General features: G+C 36.5%; 1 protein-coding gene across 2 annotated transcripts in view; it reads right to left on the reverse strand.

The window, feature by feature from the left end:
• Positions 1-215: 215 nt before the first annotated feature.
• Positions 216-20,020, reverse strand: part of CCDC6 (coiled-coil domain containing 6) — a 50,727-nt gene continuing 30,922 nt past the window's right edge. The window contains exons 4-10 of one of the 2 annotated variants that reach the window (XR_012776177.1): positions 17,253-17,356; positions 15,344-15,504; positions 12,650-12,806; positions 9,248-9,348; positions 5,264-5,388; positions 4,818-4,912; positions 2,780-2,911 (exon numbers count right to left, since the gene is read on the reverse strand). Coding sequence is in view for 1 of the 2 variants with exons in the window: in XM_075505278.1 (XP_075361393.1) it covers positions 2,720-2,911; positions 5,264-5,388; positions 9,248-9,348; positions 12,650-12,806; positions 15,344-15,504; positions 17,253-17,356 (840 nt within the window). In the remaining variant the exon portion in view is untranslated. Of the gene's footprint in view, positions 2,912-4,817; positions 4,913-5,263; positions 5,389-9,247; positions 9,349-12,649; positions 12,807-15,343; positions 15,505-17,252; positions 17,357-20,020 lie in introns of both variants that reach the window. The other variant, XM_075505278.1, reaches the window with a different exon arrangement.

A 20,020-nucleotide genomic window follows, 5' to 3' on the forward strand; every position in this document is an offset into this window, starting at 1 on the left:
ACAACTAGTGATGATGCAGTGTGCAACTGACAGGCATTAGTAATGAAAAGGACAACAGAAACCCACCCAGGTGCTTCTGAGATAAAGAAGCCAAGCACTTAAGCCCTCATAGTAAGCTGGACCTCACTATCAAGTGAGTTTCTCCAGTCTATAGGAGATCTCATAAAATCACAGCTGTGGAATCATAATTCATGACTATAATTCACAAGGAAAAATGAAAATCCATTTACATTTATTAGGAGATGGTTGTGCACAATTTCTCATCTTATTCAAAAAGTCTACAAATAGAGTTTAACACTTCTGATTGCAAGCAAATGTTTGTTCAACGTTCTTAGGTAAGGCCAATTTAGTGCCTTGTTACACTTTCAAGATTTAGTATACATTTGTCAGTTCTTTACTTTTCTCTGGTAACAGTCCCACCGGAATAGTAAGGAGAGTTCACTAAGACACTTTATAACAGCAGCTGAACTTGGGTTACACAAATTCAGTTTTGGAATATGCCTCAAACATAAATTATTCTAGGCAATTTTCCATTAAGATCTTAGAACATCATCATCAAAGGCTTTCCCCCCTCCCCCCGCACTTATACTGCCACCACTATGAGCTCGCACTCTGTAGAGCCGTATGTCCAAGAACCTCAAAGCACTTCAGAAAGGAGGGCACCATTTCAAATAGTGGTATACTTGAGCTGGAATCCTGCTTATAAAAGAATATATTTTTTTCTTCGTCTTATGTTTACAAAAGGACAAGCATCAAACTAAACCAATCCTATCTTGACCTTAGTCCCACCTCTGACTGCCTGTAATTTTCTCACATGCAATCCTACCACTGATTCAGGAGCTCTGTTTAATTACAATGCTCACAGCTGAGTTTCCTCTACAGAAAGGTGAGCATCTGCTACAGTCAATTATTTTCAGATGGAAGCATTGGTCAAATTTTAGGTCTGCCACAATCTTGAGAATCATTTGATTGGAGAGTCACTACCATAACTAATGTAATTTGATAATGCACTTAATCCCATATTGGTTTAAGAAGTGTAATAGACTATATATGCATTTCTCTAAATTCTCTCAGAGCTGAAACTACATAGCTACAGTGAAGAATTCTAGTTTGCCTTAAGCGGAACCTTTTACAACATTATTTTAACTTACTATTTTGATATAGAGCACTAATTTTATAAAGATTTTCAGTTTGCAATTCTTACTGAATAGGTGAGCGGCAAACATGAAAACATATGTACAAGTGTTAGTATACTACCAGAATGCTGTACTCCCTTCTTAAAAATGTCCTTAATAAAGCATTAGGCATGTCAAACAAACTTTTGTAAACAAAAGATAAATTACTCATGTTCTGCTCTGATTATAGCCAGATACATATTCTCATAAAATAAACATTCTCTCGTCATTTTCCATGGCCCATATATCCATACATATGAGGTAAACCACTTAAAATCATCAATAATATATAAACCTCACTACTTAACAGGAACCTCAGGAAAAATGTAACCGAGTAAGATGTCAATATCAAGAAGTGACACTTTGTTCCACTGCAAAGTGAAACCAATTTATTTGTGCTAAATGAATGGAAAGAATGTATTCAGAATACATTTCTTTATACATTGTACCGGCTTAGGCTGCTAAATAAGCATTCGTTAGTGCCATGTTGTGCTACTTTCTTGTACTCTGTTTCTACCAAGCAATACAACATTTTGGCTGTTACGCCAATATATTCCTATATGCTCATCTTATATCTTATTTTCTAACAGACTTTTGAACATTTAGAATACCTGTTTAAACTTTGCTCCAGGGGAATCACAATTAAGATCTTTCAACAAGAAAAAAAATTATCATCAGCTGTTCTCTACAATCACATTCCCTTCTGCAGCCAAAAAAAAAAAAAAAAAAAAAAAAAATCAAAGAGCACACTTTAGTCAGCTATCAGTAACCTGTGGGCAAGTCCACACTTACCGAAGTTAATTGTGTCAGATCACACAGTATGGGCAGCTTACAGGTTAACGTAAATGTCAAGTGAAATCATCAAACCTTAAGGTCCACGAATTGTACATTCCACAGACTCCAACAAGCCAGTTCGCTCACTGTAAAATTCAGACTGTACCATACATTTGAGGTGCTTTTAAACAGAAGTATTGATGTGTCCTGTGTGCTGAATTAAGCTTATTTACTACATAATACAATAGAGTATGTGTCTGGGGCACTGATTAGGGTGTCTGACTCACTTTTGTACTAGAAGCTGTTATTTCAAATGACTGAAACGTAGTGCTGATTTTTCATAAGCTTGGTAAACACAGAATTTATCATATAGCCCATCATGCCTTTAATTTTCTGCAAATTGTCATGAAAAAATATAAAAAGGTATCCCTTTAATTTTACAAACCTAAAAGCCAGGAAAATGAAGCTTTGGAGCCAAGCAAAACGACGTAATGCCGTATTACCAAACAGAGTAGCAAATGTTCCAGCCAGAGAATGGACATACATGTAGTTCAAGTAAACACTGATGGAAAACTTTGTTAAGTTAGTGTTGTAGACCCACAACACTGGCTGCATTTTATACAAACGTTTACAACACAATTAACAGTGAAGCCTATATAACCTCAGTGCAAATAAGTCAAATCCAAATATGCCAAGTAAGCCTTTGGCTTTTAGTAAACTGCTCCATGTTATGAGTCCACTTCTGACATACAGACTGCTGAGCACATGCACTAAGGCTGAGAGGAGGGATGCACTGAATGTTGAAAAGTGGCTGACTGCGACGCTGCGGATTGGACCGTAGGTTGCACAGGTGGTGGAGGTGGTGGCGGAGGTGGCTGCACTGGGGTCTGCGTGTTTGGAGAAGGAGGAGGAGTGGGACGTTTAAATTTGTCGGGGCTGTTACTTCTTCGTGGTGAAGGCCTCTGCAGAACAAATATTGAAATTATGTTTAACACACTCCTGAACAACTTTAGGTGCAAGTCCTCTAATCAACATACTGAGCTCGGCAAAGGAAAAAAAACACCCGCAAAAAAATCCGAACAATTACATGGGAAGAATCCATTTCAAAACAATTGCAAGAATCACAATAGAACTTTTACATAAAATAAACATTACTCTGAAATGGAGTAGCAAAGGAAAGGGGAAGTACTTTTGAGATAAAACAGAACACACATTCCTTCCTGTCAGCTTGCAGGAAATGAACACAAGACATATGTCCTGAAGATACGTTTACCTATGATGACCAGCAACCTAAAAAGAGATGAGAGATGCTGTAGAGACAGCACCTCCCAGTTGTGCTTGCCCAGCCAGTAGGTGCTGATGAACCTTTAACTTTTTGCTGCTGGCGTATGAAGCCCAACTACATGGTACCTGAGTGTGGGTGGGTATGTTTTGAATGCCAGAGAGTCTGCCCAGTCTCTAGCTTTCTGAAAGACTCTTAGCCTGCACACTGAAGCAAGACCAACGCATAATACAAGTTGTTCTTTGGAAAACAAACAAAAAAAGATTACAACCCTTTGAGCTGCAGGAGTGAAGCAGTTGTTAGAGAGCTCCCCTCAACAGAAACCACAGATTTTCAACAACCTGCACGTTTAAACACAAAGATTTAAAACCCACTTTATCTTTACAAACCAGTAGGGGTGGGGGGGAATCTTCTTTAAGGTTAGCAATGTAAAAATATAAATGACACTGCACAACACTAACTTCTGCACTTTCAAAACCAAAATATTCTCTACTTACCAATCCAGTCAGCGTTAATCAAGAACCTCATGGCATGATAAACCACCCACCCACTATTAATAATCAACCAAAGGTGGTCAACTCTGGGGAGAAGCATGATTACAGTGCTACACGAAATGTACTACAGGTAAAGTCAATTTATTCTGTAATGGAGATCAAAAATGAAGAGTCAAGAATCAAACTGCAATTTAGTCAAATAATGTGTATTGTATCTATTTTTCTGCACAACTATGTACAATAGATTAAAGCTTTACGCACAAAGCCAAGGGATTCTTGACAACTGACCGATGTCTCTGAAACACTTAAAATCATTTATTGCATTTGCGTACATCTAATAATATGAAGGGACCTGGTTTCAGTATCGAGATAAAGCCAAGAGCTATTTATCAACACTTTTCCCCAAAAAATTAGTATTTTGTCCTGAAGATGATCTTTTTCATAGTGACTCAGTGTCACACCAATTAATTTACAGTTTCAGAAAGAATAGTATTTCAGAGACTGAATAGAACAAGTTCCTTGAAAAATTAGGCTCCAGGGTTTCCAGAAGCTTAAAGATCTTCCTGTGACTAACTCATGTGACACACAGCAGTGGGCTGAACCCGGACCAGGATTCTACCTTCTACTGAGCTCCAGCTTCCCTCCTGTTCTACCCACTATTGTAGCATTCCCACCGCTCTTTGCTCAATGAAATTATCAATTACCTTTGCACGCTCACCTAAACGATTTTAGAAGCAGCCATATTTTAGCATTCTACTAAAAATTCTACTGAAACATGTTTTCACATCTGAGAATGACAAGTATATGCAAAAACCTTGCAGGTTATTTAAATACTACCATACCTGTTGAGAAAAATCAAAATGGTCTTGATACAACAACTATAAGGTATTTTGCCAACTGGTTAATATTTAGGCTCTGTTTGCTCATTAAACTCCACAAATATTTAGAATAAACGTGATTAAGTAGAAATGCATCAAACATCAGAAGTAAAAAGGAAATAAATCCAGTTGAAAGATATGAGAAATTGTCCTAACAAATGTTTATATTCACTTTCTTCTTTGCCAATGAGAATAGAAAATAAGAGTTAACTGCCTGTTACAGTGACATGGTGGTAGCATTGTGTGTCATCCTGAAGAAAACCTGAGCTTGGAGCAACCTCAGATGACTCATCCGTCAGATGGTGGAGACTAGGAGAAAAATGAAAGCAATGTTTTTACTTCCTGGGATAGGCTTAGTAGCTTAGAATATCACTTCTCACACCCTGCCTGCTGATCCATAAGATGATACCTATTACTGTCCTTAAGATGATAATACATCCTATTCTTTTGCAGAAAATAAGGTTCTCCAAAAAGAATCAGTTTCTGAGGGGTGAAGAGGAAAATCAGAGTTGAAGAAAGCAGCAATAGGTATCTTGGAGTAAGGAGACAAAAACAAACATTTACAAAAATGTTTTGTAAAAAAACTTAATGACAAGCAATCATAACTTTGAAAAACCAAACTGACATTCATAACAAGTATTTACTATTTTAAATACTTACTGTAATACCATGGGATGGTCCCATATGTTGCACATGAAGGCCTGGGGAATTGTAGTAAGACATTCCAGCTCTAGTCAGTGAAGTTGGTGGTGTGAAACCAACTGTGTGACTTGCATATGACAGACCTAAAAATTGTTAAAACACGGTAACATCAACATTCTTGTTTATATTACAAACTAAAGTGTGAGTTTTTAAAAAATTTTTTAGTTCTGAATCAATGATAGGTTAAGAAATGGTAATTGCTGCCAGATTAGACAACTAAAAAATAGTCACTGTACTGAAAAGCATGATGTAAAACTCATTTCTTTTCTTGGAGTAAACTACCATGTTTCAAAAGATACACTACACCATGTTAAAAATAACTTTTCACTTAACATAAATGGTGTAAGGCTCCCCCAGCAGCTTAGTTTTAGTCCACAAGTATTTCCATCCAGCCTTCCATTTCTCCTTGGAGGAAATGGCTCCCTGAACAAAATACAGTCTGAAGAAGCAGAGAGGTTGTGCGTGGAGAAGCCATCTAGCATTGGGCCACTACTAGTTTCCACAAAGAAACTGGATGTAGGTGGCTCCTCCAAGGCATACCAGATCCACACCCAGGCTTCCTCCTGTTTTGCCTTGGCATTTATAGGCAGGGACCCAAAGATCTTTGGGACTGTGAAGTTAAAACATTCTGGGATTAGTCATTAGCAGGACTAGGCTAGCAACTAACATTTAAAATGACAACTTGTTTTATCCCCATTAAGGAGAGTCTAATATTCAAAAGTGCAAATATCTAATTCTTCCATCTAAATATTTCCTTTCTGTAAGAACTTATTTATAAAAATGGAGAGTACCTGTATAGCTAACCAAGGTAAACAGAAACAGCAACTGCTAAGTGCTTAAAGTTCAGACCTTGAAGTGTTCCAAACATTTTGAGTATTTCTCAAAACAGCACACATTCCAAAACCTGTAGCTCATTATTGCTTTCTGACAAAAATATCAGTAAGGTAGGAGACAGGACTTTTCTCAGCTGTTTAGTATTAGATACTAGCAACTGCTTTGGAGAATTATGACCAAAAAAATTTCTAAAGGTCTATTAAATTTTTATAACACCACATTGGATTTAACAGTTTTTACACTTCTTCTACACTAAATCAATGCAAAACAGTGCCACTGCAGCTACAGTATGCACCAACACCCAGCTTTGTCCTTAACTGCATGCATCTGTGTTTGTGCCTACAACTGATGAAACAAGATTTTTTTTTTTTTTTTGGAGGGGGGGCCAGCAATGAACCAAAACAAGCCTCAAATCACTAATAAAGTCATATAAGAAAACATACTCCCTTTGCATCCTTCAATTGTAAGTTTGATTCTGCTACATCCCAAATGTACGTCTGGTGCAAACTAAGAGTGACTCCACTGTCACTTTAGAGTAGTTAAACAATGCAGATTAACAAAATTAATCTGCTTTTGGACTACACAATCTAATTGTCTGTACAGCAGGTGTTTTATAACTACGTGCTTTTGTAAGCACAAGGGCAGAAACGAGTCAATGTTTAGGTAGGTGACAATGCGTTGCAAGTCAGAGACAAGAGCCCAGGAACAATAAAAGGCAAAAAATATGCTTTAAGTCACCTTTGCAACATTACAATTTTGGACTGCTTTGGGATAAACCAGCTCCAAAAGTTTTACAAATTAAAGTCTATGCAGCAAAGAAGCGATAACAGAGTAGTGCACGTACATCCAAGGCAGCTCATCTCCGCAGCCCAAAATCTAGCCTAGCTGCAGGAGCAAAGCATAAAACAGTTTATCTACACTAAAGACTAATTGGTAATTACAGTAACTAATCCCCATCTGCCTATGAGTGACAATACTTCCACCATCTTCAAAGTTCCATGCACTGTGCCAGAAATCTCAGCAGTATCTCAGCTTGAGAGAGTCCTCAAAGGCAGCATCAAAAGCCATGCAAGCACAAAAGGCTCCAGGACTCAGGAGCCAGAACCTGACCCATTAAAACTGACCAGCTATCCATATGAAATTATAGCCTAACTGGTTTCAAATTACGTTTCCACAAATCCAGGCACATAATTTCCCAAATGAAACATGCCAAGTCATACAATTACTTGATACAAAATATAACTGTTGTATTAGTCTGTGCTGATACTTTTGACAGTGTCTTACTGTACTACTTTATATCTAAAGTACTCTCAAAACCTATTTGTTTTCATCCATTACTGCATTCATATATACCAGACAGCTGTACAAAATTCCCTATTGATTTAATTAGTTCGCTAACAAACTGCTGCTTCTATTTTTCTGAAGTCTGAAACTTCCCAACTGTGGATATTAATTTATCAGACGTGAAGGAGAGTAATGTAGCTGCCTGTACAGAAGCGCTAGCCTGAAACATTTACTGTACCAACATTACCAAAATTGTGAACTCTGTTAGAAGTGATCATTTCAGCTGTGCTATTTTTAACTCTGCTTCAGACTGTGTTTCAGCATCCCCTGTCTGTAGGATATAATTCCCACTAGAACACAGCACTCTTGTATCAACTACTGATGGGAACTAAAGTCCACAGGGAAAAAGGAATGTGCTTCAGTCCCAGTGTAGGAACAAACCCACAGAGTACTTCTGCACTGACACATCAGTACCTAAATTGGGTGTATTTCTAGGTAATCTAGGATGCAAGCCTGTAAGTTACGAGATAATTTTCCCTACATATACTTTTAATTATAACCACTGTGTGGACTGCAGATACAATGTGCAGTTGAATACTGTATTATTACGAAGGCTGCACATGTATAACCACGGACATCCAAAGTAGTTACTCCAGAACAGTTGTTAGCATGACTACGTTTCTGTACACCCAGTTACAGAAAAAGGGTAAGAAAACATACATTGTTTTCTTGGTAACATACCTTGCAAAACATTGCAAGTCAAGTGATTTGGCTCATTTCAGGAGCCCAAAAACCTCTTGCAAACTCTACCATAATGCTCATCTCTAACACTGTAACATGGCTTATGGCCATAGCTACTCCTTACTCCTTTTGCAACACCTGGATGAACACTACTTTGAGTCCTTTTGAAAAACTAAAGTCAATCTTGAAAATTAAAGAGTTTAAAGACATTTTATATGGTCTAGCAGACCTGTATAATAAAACATCTCAATCCCATCTTGCAGAATGTGTCAATACAGAGCACGTCTCATTTGCCCTTGCTGTAGGACTCTGTCCAACAGGTTCTAAAGGTGAACTTGGGAAAGCAGGGCATGCAGGATTCGCTTCATTACGTACACGTGAGTTTGTGATCACCATGTAACATGCGTGGCCAACAACTTTTAATGAATGTCCAAGCACAATTTCAAGGGATTTTAAATTTCAGTCAATGTGTTAGTAACACAATACCTTTCCCTTTGACTTAAAAAATATATTCAGTAATCAAAAACTCAGAAAAGGTTAGTTTGCCTTTGTTATACAAAGTACGAGAGACAGGAATTCTTAATTTTACAGTTATTGTTTTACAACAGAAAATAGCAGAAGTGCAAAAGCCATTTCTCTACTAAGGAGAAATAGAAATCGACTTTTTTCCAACACATTCAAGATCAGACTTCTAGAAGTTTTGATTCAGAGCACAATCGTAGTCTCATTACTAGTTCATCACTAAACTCTAGAAATCTGTTTGAACGATGCATTCTGTTGGGCAACTTCAGGGGGGGGCAAGGGAAGAAGAAGAGACAGTAAGAGAGAAAAAGAGAGAGCAAAAAAGAAATAAAAGTTCAAGTGATAGCTACTTAACTGACCTTTAATATCTGTTCACAATGTAAAACAGAACCATCCAAAAACATGCTGCACTAGAAGACATGTAAGGCAAAACTAGTCTTACATTTATGATGCAGTTTTTTCTCCAGACTATCTTTGAAAGGCTACTGAACTAAATATATTATTAGGGCACGTCACTATGTGATGCATACAATAATTTTAGAAACTGGGTTAAATATTTACCAGGTGATATAGGTCTGCTAGAACTTGGTGAGGGTGTATAAGGGATAGGACTGGACACAGTGCGAGGTCTTAATCCTTGTGCAGACATCTCATTAAAATATCTAACAAAAAAAGGTAAAGAATAATTAGATCAAACCTTTTAAGATGTGCCATGTTTTAAATGTTTCACTGTGGTTTTTTTCAATTCCCATAAGAATCACATTAGATTAATGAAGGACCAGCCACCTTTAGGAAGTCATGACAGGAACTCTCGTCATTGCTGAAGGCTCAGATACTGGCTTAACTTTCAACAGAAATAGCTGGACTTATCTTAGTTATTTGCAGTTAAAACCATACAAGTTGCATACGATTAGAACAGCACATATTAAGGCCAGAGGTATAAATCATGTAATCAAATCTGACCTATACTACATTCTTGCACTTTACACATCATTTCTACATTGAACTCAATAGCTTGTCTGGCTGGAGCTTAGCTTCCAGAAGACATTCAGCACTAATCTGAAATCATGAAAAAGGGGGGGTGGAAAAAAAAAATCATTAAAGTATTGATAATTTGTTCCAACAGCTCATCAGCCTCAGTTAAAAACATGCCCTGTTTCCTCCTTGAATCCCTCTGGTCTCAACGTTTAGCCATTTGCTCATCGTGTCTTTTGCCACTGGAACAGAGAGACATTTTGAATCCAGGACTTTCTCCCACTAAAGATGCTTCTAGGTTGTGTTGCAAGACACCTCCTACACTTCTCTGTGATAAACTGAACTGATTAGAACCTCAGGCAAGGCATTTTTCTCCACCTGTAATAATTTTAGTCGTATTTATTTGTACTTTACTCACTGAAAACAGTGAAGCTTCTTCACAGCCATCAAGTGCTATATAAAAGGAGATAAAAATCATACCAATTGCTCCTACTTGCCACTTACTGTTTACATCTCAAAAGTAATTTTATGTATTTTTTCCACAGCACTAGGCTGGCAGCTTTCAGGTTGACTTGCTTATGCACTCTCCACCTAGATTTTTCAGTCATTGTCTAGATTAGAGGTTCCCCTGCTCACCTTTTTCTGCACATACAGTTGCAAATCAGTGCACCTGGGTTTATATTATTACATTTAGCTGTGTTTCTTTACTGAACACAGCAAAGCAGCAGGCAAAATTAGCTACCTAACAGCCCTTTGACTCTTCTTTGTCTTCCCTTCTATCACTGTGTTCTAAGAAATTCTTAGTAGCTACATTTATTTCCAGATCACAGAAAAATACCACAACATGGAGCAGCATTAAAAATATTCCTATTTGATGGAATTCACAATGACAACTACTTCAAGGTCTGTGAGCCAATTCACAAACTATTTGAAACATGTTTTGATACTGCATCTTATTGATTTTTAACCAGGATATTCAGAGTTACTAAGCCACTACATCTAACACAGGCAATACACTGTAGTGATACCAAAGTTGGTTTAAATTTGGGTAGATCAGGTAATAAAAGTAGCTGCAATAGAGAACAAAAGAAAATTAACAAACTGACAAATTAAAATTTAGTTATATATACATTTTATAGAGAGCTACCAGTGGCAAGGTTAGTGAAATTGAACTGACTTGGCTACCTCTGCAAGACACAGTAACTTGTAATGCAGATGATATGTTTATTACAGCAAGGCAGTGGTCTTTGTGATTTAATCTTATTTTATTCTACATAAAGACAATTTTCTGTAAGTCATCCTAGTATCTGGATCAGATGATATGGAATAGCAGCACACTGTTCATATGCTTCCTGGTTTCAGATATTTCCCTACTACTCCAGAGAACAGGATGCAGGATTGAAAAGACAAAGCTATTGCTAGTCAGGAGGAAGAAGTTTGGGGAGAGCTGTGTATTTTGCATGCAGTAAAGCATCTTCATCTACCCCCACCTACAAAAAATAAGTATCATCAGCTAACAGAATGCAACTGAAAAAATGGGTATCTGATCCATCACCACCATCATGTTTAGGAAGACAATGTAAGCTGACAAAAATTTACATTTTAAAATCATTACTGCATGTAGGTCCACAATTATTTCATCTACACGGTTCTCCTAAGACTAACCACTCTTAATACCTGCTTCGGCCTTCCCTTTACTTTGTATTACTTACACTGCAAATACGTGTTTTGGAGCGGTTCTGTCACACCTTTGAGTACCAAGAAAAATCAAAATGACAATGACATTTCTTAGAAGTACAGAATAGTTAATCAAATTTTCCTGCATTTTATTGATTACCACTACCTACAACTGGTTGACAAAAAAATTATTAGGATACTCTACATTTTTGGATTAATACTGGTAATTCACATAGATTTAGATTTTGACTGTATTTCCTTTACAATGTAAATATTGGCAGAAAAGATTATGCTAATAAAAGTAGATTCAAACACCAGAATCCTGTGTTTCTAACAATTTAGTTTATATAGCATTCACTACATCTTAATACGAGATGCTATTGCAATATATGTCAGTTGCCTAGTATTTCCTTGAAATGAAAACACTACCTTGAACTTTAAGGGTGCTCCTTGAAACAAAGTATCTGGTACTTTGTTTCTGGTAAATTATGGCCTGTAACGAATATACTGATGACCCAAGAAAAAAAAATCTCATTATCATAAGAATACACAGCACAGGGTAACTTTTTTTTTTTAAAGGACCACTATAAATCCAAAATAATGTAAAACAGTACAACCAAATAATGAGCATTTGATAAGAAATAAGAATGTTTTATTCAAAGTGTACTTAAAAACCTCTTTCAAGACAGAACACTGTCATATGACTATGACGTGAGAAAACACTAAAAGGCATCATATAAAACCATGAAAAACTCAAGACCATCTGAAAGGTCAGTGCAAGCAATGCAGCTTGCAGTAGAGAAAAAAAAAAATCAAGGATGTTATGGTTGGGACATCAAGAACAACCCAACAGTTCTGGAAATGTTTCCCCTCTCTAAGGCTTTACACAGTATCCCTTTGTATTAGGCTGAACACATTTTACTTTCTGCAAAGGACAAATTAGCCTCAATTAAGGGCCTTGTTCCTACCTCACAGAATGCCTTGCAGTTACCAAGTTAGGGGCAAAACAAAGGTACTGATTGAATTATCCTGAATCTCAACTCCACAGCTATACTTATTTCAATATACATGATCAAAAGTCTAAGCCGGATAGAAAATATTTTCTTTCTCAATGTTAAAACTAATGCAATTTCTACACAAGTTTGATACAATTCTACTGAAGATATTCCTGGACCATGCTGAAATTTGATATGTATATTAAACCCATATACAGGTTATTTCTATAAATACTTATTCTATAATATTTGAAAAGCGTGAGTATTGATTAATAAGCTCAATGCCAGCATATCTGGATGGCTAGAAAATACAAACCTTTCATCGTCCATTTCTAAGCTGGATTCACTTTCTGACAGTTGCCTGCAGAGTGCTTCCCTACGTTCCATTTCCCTCTGTAATTTTCTTTGAAGTCTCAAGTTTTCTTCTCTCATGTGTCGCTCCTCTTCTAAATATTGTGCCATCTTCTCTGAATCTGAAATTCAGAATTTTGTTAAAATTTGATTAAAATTCACTTTCACAGACAGGCAAATATGTTGTGCCTAATTTTACTCCAGTACTTCAAGAATGAGGGTGTAGAAAACGCTCAGGATGGATCACTCAAAATTCTCATCTCTAAGTCATTAGTTCAAAGCCTAATTCAGAACAGTAGCTACTAAAATAAATTACTGGCTGACAGCAATTTTGGAAATAAAAGGTAAAAAGCAAAGAAGTTTTAAGTATTTACTTAAATGAATTTGAAAAGAAAGGGAAAAGTCATGAAGAAAATAATAAAACCAAAACCATAAAGGAGAAATACAATGATTCCTGCTCCATTAAAATAACGCTATTCCACGTTTACAAAGATTTTACTGCAACACACAGAAGAAATTATTTTAAAGGTATATTTCCATTTCAAAGGAGGAAGCACTAAACAAGTTCTGAAACCCAAAACACTTAAACTTGTATTAAATTGCTACCTTATATGTATCCTATAGCATTCTTTCAACTACACATTTTATCATAGAGATTGGCCACCAGAACATGCACCAATATTAAAAGCCAACAAGTGGTTTACTCTTTACATCAAAGGGCAATTTGAGTTTGCAATTCTAAGCAAATTCAGCAAACATCATTTAAGTGGTCTGGTATCACAGGCTATTTAAAGTGATAAAATCAAATTATGGAAAGCTACAAAGCATTTTGACAGATTATTTAAATAAAATGTAATGCATGATGAAGACTTAAGACACAATGTATTTTGTGAGGTTTTCTAATATTTCATCAAGTTTACAGTTAATTCCTTGATATTAAAAAATAAAATTACAATTCATCATGCTTTGTGATCACTCCTTTATGCAGCACCCTTCAATTTTAGAAGACTGTTCCCAAACTATCAACAACATATGATTTCTCTCTCTTCTGTGGAAATATCACTTCTAAATGTAACAGTATCACTTATTTAAAACTATTATTATACCAAAACAGTTCCTAGACTAGAAGTAAGTGCTTCAGGAATACAAAATGTAATACCAGTATCAGAATTTAGTAAGCAGATTTTATTAAGTATTTATGAATAATACTAGAGGTTCTCTAATGACCACACATTGCAAATACCAAACTGAAAACTGTATTTCAGTTTCATCTTCTGATTGCAGGCTATCACATCCACCATTTCTATCAGTATTGCTATTCGTATTGCACCTTTGTTAATCTGTTCACAAAGGGAAAGAGTACTTTTAAACCTAGATCTTATTTTCAATGAGAATTTGACTTTAAATGCTTCTAAATTTTTACTCTACATCACAATAATTCAAAAAGAAACCACTTAAAAATAATGAAGAATACTTGAAATTAATTAGGCTAGATTTGTACAAAGAGTACTATAATTCTAAGGCCTTGCTCTTGTTCTGAAGTTCAGTAAGTGAAGGCTGCAGTGCAGAACTGGCAAGTACAAAGCTTAGCAGTCCTTATCTTCTAACTGACACAAATTATTAATACCATAAACTTGCGCACAAGGCCTCTGCAAAAGAGCACTCTCCCATCATCTCTGTCTTTAAGGAAGGTCGCTGCCCCTGGCAAGCTATTTCTCTAAACAGGGGTTGAAATATTCCAGTTAGCCTGTCAAGACCAGCACACTACAGGGGGACAATATTGCCTGTTTCCCACTCGCCCAAGTTTTTCTGTCTATATGGTTAGGTATCTACTTACCTATCAATTGAAATACAATGCTACTAACTAGGAACTAGGCAGAACTGATGAAACTCGGATATAAATTTTAGATTTAGCATGAAGGAATGAAAGGATTGGCATTGCAAAGATCACAGGAAAGTGCAAGCGACCTTCCTGCCAGCTGAGACCATGTGCTCAGAGCCGTAGCCTCTTCTCTTGAAAGGCAGGGCAAAAAGCAGGCTTTCCACTTCTGGTCAAGGGTCCACGACACTTTTCACAACAGAAACACACAGACTTCTACACAACTATTTATTCTGTCCACATTCAAAGTGATCTTACATATGTAAGAACAAAATAAGATTACTTGTTCTGCTATATTGCGAAGTCAAATAGCTGCCTGAACAATTAGTCTAAACACAGCTACAAAAAATTAAAGATAGCTGCAGTCATTAACAAGTGAAATTCTTACATACAACTGAACTTTTATTTTGCTAGCTGTTAATTCCTGAGTAATTCTTAATTTATAACAAGACTCTTACAAAGTAGGCCATACATATGTTTTGAAAAATCTGTATGTTGAAATACTGCTAAGTTTCTGAAAAAAAGTTAGAAACATTTTTCTGGCCCAAAGTATTCAAGAAATATTTGTTGATTCTTCCAGACACCCTTCTAGTACAGGTAAAAAACCCAAACTGCAGTATAAATACATCAACGAGCAATAATACTGTAATTATGAAAATGTTTTAATATAAACCTGCCCTATTTTTTCCACTTCTACCTTAAATTCAAACTCATGAAAGTATACATAAAAATCTTACATTACACAAAGTTAAAAAGATTCAAAACAAGTTGTTTACTCACGCTGTAACTGTGCAGCCCTCAGTTGTTTCTTTAACCTCTCCACTTCATTCTTTAAAAATCTGATATGTCTCATCATATTTTCTGGAGAATCTATCTCCATTGATATGTCTCTGGGTGATGGTGGAGCAGATACAGGCTGGTCTAATTTCTCCTGCAAAATTCTGTATGAAAAACAGTTCAAATTTTACCTTCAATTCTAACAAGAAGAAAACCCCTTAAATGCCCCAGAAAGCCAGTGCAAGGATTCCGATAGGTATATAAGATTTATTTTAACGACTGTTTTTGGGGAGAGAATATTGGGAGAATTTATAATGCTTTCTTTTTTAAATCAAAATTAAAAGGTAAAATTTTTTGTCCAAGCACAGATGGATTTTCTAAATTATTCAGACATTGACACTCCCAAATATTCCTGCATACAGTTCAGGAAAAACAAATTCTGGACTACATATAGTTACCTCAATTTTATACTCAACGCTACTTATTCCACAAAATCATTTCTAAGCAAATTCATTTAATCTCTTATGAGTTTTTACATTTATGTTCTTAGAGGAAGAACACATATTCAAGATGAAAATATGAATAAAGTATGTCTATGATGAAACACAAGCTTTTCTGTTTCACCATTACCAAAAGAGAAAACTTCATAGACATTTCTGAAGCATAGTCAAATAGCCTCTCCCCCCCCCCCCCCTTTTTTTTTTTTTAAATCTCCAAACAGAAAGGTATTCCATATAGTCAAGGTTTCAAATACCTCAAATAACTGATTGTAAATTCAGGAGTAATGAACTTCTCTTATAATGAAGTAAGCATATGGTAGATAATAAATGTTCTAAATGATGATTTTTGGAGTTAACATATGAAGTATTTTTCAGCCTGAAAGCATGAAACTGTTCTTCACTAGAAACATGTTGACTGGCCAGATCCAACTCTGCCCTGAAGAGCAGGGACAGCACTATGTAAGCACAACTCTTTGCATGGCCTAGTATTCACACGTACCATACAAAGTAGTACTAAAGCATGGTCTGACTCCACCATAGCTCCTCGCAAGAAGGCACACAGACTGAGATAAATTAAACCAGAAATGGTTTGGCTTAAAGAGGGCTTTAAATCTAAGATGCACAAAAATCATACCAAGGGCAAATCCCGCTATGGATTTACCACGGTTGAATATCACATGTAGTTCTTCAGAGCACCTTCACACAGCAGGGCTCCGTAAAATAAAACTACAAAACCTGCAGTTCACCAAGCTCAGGTGTTTTCTGAGGCCTCAGTCAAGATTCACAGGGTCACACTAACATAATTGTCCTTAAACATGTAGAAGAAAATAAGGTATTAATCACCTCTTCTCCCCTACTCCCCCCAAAAACAGAGTTCTTATAATATGGTATTAAACAGAGGGTTGCTTTAATACATATTTTTAACCTGAGCTTTCTCAGGAATATAAAATCTCACTGTCTTAACTTCTACTGAAGAAGCAGCAAGAAGTCTCAATGACATGAGTCGCACACCACTGAGAAAAAGGTGAAGCCTTCTTCGAGCAGATAGGGAAAATACAAGAGCTTCTCTTATAACAAATACACTAAAAAACCACGTTATTTTCTCTGGGCCACAAATATAAAGCTGACCCCAAACCAGAAGCTTTAAAAACAGTCTATCAGCAGTTGAAAAAAATCAGGAAAAAATTCCTTTGAGCTTTCTCAAGTCATTTCTTATACTATTTAGTTTCGTCTCCTTTAAGCAATCAAGGATGAGGCATCATGTAAACAAGGAGCTTTACAACTGCTTTAACTCCCAGGTTTTCATAGATTAAACAACTCTTACCGGACAGAGATGAACATATTTAATCCAGAACATTACGTATTAAGTGATATCTCTCCCACAGTAACAAATACACTGCAATAAGACAAACCGTTTTTCTGCTTCAAGCTTATCCATCCTCTTCCAGAGACGATTCACTAGCGCTTCTTGTTCTTGTTCCAAAGTATTTTCAAGGTCAATCTTCTCACGTCTTAGCTGGAGAGGAAAAACAATCAATGAAAATGATGGAAATATATTTTTTGCAAGGAACTGTCATTAGGAAAGATCATTGCTATAACACCACCATTTTACATGATGCTCTACAACAGCAAGGAGAAGGTGAAGAAGATACAAAAATCAGGCACAACACACTGGTCACAGAGCCAGAGAAAAATCAAGAGATTCAGGAGCTGCACAGTTGTCATCTCCTTAACATAAATTCCTCTCACAGAACTTGTCGTCTCTGGCCAATAAGGAGGAGCTTGAAACCTGGGCACATGGTCACTGATGACATGACAAGCCTATTCAAAGATATCTCCTATTCCATGAGTCTCTGAAGTTCAAACTGAATGTACTGTCCACTACACCAGCATTTATTCTTTTGAAAAATTTCAGACTTTTTTAGTAGAAAAATCACAGTTAAGTAAGCCAGAAATGGAAGAGAAGCCATGTTTGCCTTAGGTAAAGGAGCAACATAACAAAAATAGTAAAGAAAAATTATGTGAACTGCCTGAAGTGCTACTGTATCAACCCTTACTAGCAGAAACAAACGTATTTCCATCTTAGCAAAAGCTTTTTAAAAATAAACACTTAACTTGACATTATTCCCATTCACTTACTGTGTGAACAAACATTCTTGATTCTACTATAAGCTAACAAAAGCAAATATAATGTAGAACCACACATGAAGAAATCTATTATTCATATTTTAGTACAAATACAATGCAAATATTAATAAGAATACATTACAATACTAAGAGGCACACCTGATCTCATTCAGTAACCCTGGTAGCTGAACTCCAGAAGTTAGCAGTAATGAAACACATGGGAATAGATCAACACCTTAAAGGTGGAAAATAGCATGGAAGTATTTTTCCAAGCCAAGCCTTAGTCAACACTCACCACTCTCCTGGTGGGCAAATAATCCCACATTTCAAAATGGAAAGACTGAAAACAGATTAAGTGATTTCTGCGCACATTTACTACATCACTAATTGAAGTACTATTACAGCCTCTAAATCTGTAAGGGCTCTGTGCTAACCACTAAATTAATACTGAGGTATCCAAACAAACTTTAAACTTACGCACTTCGGGTAACAGTGCAAGTTTAATGAATGTACAACTTTCTTCCTTAAAGCTTAGAGGAATTAGTTACTGTAAGTAAAAATAGACATATATTGACGAGTAATAGGGAACATAATTTGAAAACGAAACACTGTTTAGTAAATCTTTCCATGTCTGAGTTTCCAGATGTACATTAACAGCTGAAGGAACTAACACTTCAATAAAAGAGAAGTCAGGAGCAACACGCTTCGGCCTCACATGAGGGATGAGAATTTGGATCTTGACTGACACTTCATTCCCCACACCAGAAGGAGCTGGAGTGTTACAAAGGCAAAGGGCTCAGCCCCGGGAGATAGAGGGCACTTTACCTTAGGGCACTTCTCATTAGCCAGTTTGGCCAATGCTTGGGGCTGACAGCATTCAGAGGGAAGAAAGTACACAAAATGTTCTGGGAATCTGCACACCATGATTCTACATTACCAACATGTGGATCTTCACTACACTGCATAGCTACCTGTATAAACACATGATGAAAAAAGTTTGACTGCAGATCACTACTGCAGTAATGGCTTTTGCATCACTTCAATTCAGCATGGTTTAGACTCACCTGCTCTGACATAGTCTTTTTACAACTATGTCATTGATCTAGCACCAAACAAACCCACAAAAACATATTGATGAAAATAAATCTATTGCATTTAATGGTAGTAAGAAGAGCACACTGGAATTTGAAGACAGTAAATTATTTATAACCTTGGATTTGAAAAAACTAAGATTACATTTAGTATTACAGCAACCATCACCAAGGCAGAGTCCGTTAACTAGAAATCTGCATATAGGTAAGCATGCACAATGGCAAATTCAAATCATCAGCAACAATACACAAATGAGCCTTGTGTTATGCCCTGAAGGTTGACAGACATGCTCTGATGAAACACCAAAGAAACCAGGCTGTGAAACAGAGATTTAAAACTCCCCATTTCCAGCAACATGAAAACACACTGGAAACAAGTATCTTCCTTTCCTGATCTTGAGTGTTGTCCCAGTTCCTCCCAGTGTCAGGATATTAAAGCTTTCAGGATTAACACCTTGAATCAAACCTACAGGAGAAGTGAGTGCAGCATCCTGACCAGAGCTGTGAATTCAGAGAATACGTATATTTGTTTTGTACTAGGTAGTTTCAGTACTTGGAAATGTAGTCTAACTCTAGTCAATAAATGTTAGGAATGTGATAATATTCTGAACTAAAATAAGCAGGATGGGATTATATCTCAAGACCAAACCAGCAGCTCTGTCAATTCTAGTGTCATTCTATATGGGTTCAAAGTTACATTCCAGTCAAACATAATTTAATTTTTACCACCACAACAGGGAAACAAAGAAGTATTGCTTGCTTTTTTGGACCTTAATCTTCCCTTCAGAGGAAGGGGAAAATCCCTTTTAACCTTCCTCACCATCCAATAGCATTTCTTCTCATCTTTCTCTCTCTCTTTCACACATACACTTACTTTACTTCAAATGCAGCTAAAATATCCATTGTCTGTGTATTCCTGGATTACCGCTTCTTCAGTCTTCTTGCCAACTTACTAACAAGCA

The sequence above is a fragment of the Mycteria americana genome, chromosome 6 (assembly GCF_035582795.1).
Source record: "Mycteria americana isolate JAX WOST 10 ecotype Jacksonville Zoo and Gardens chromosome 6, USCA_MyAme_1.0, whole genome shotgun sequence".
Classification (NCBI taxonomy): Eukaryota; Metazoa; Chordata; class Aves; order Ciconiiformes; family Ciconiidae; genus Mycteria; species Mycteria americana.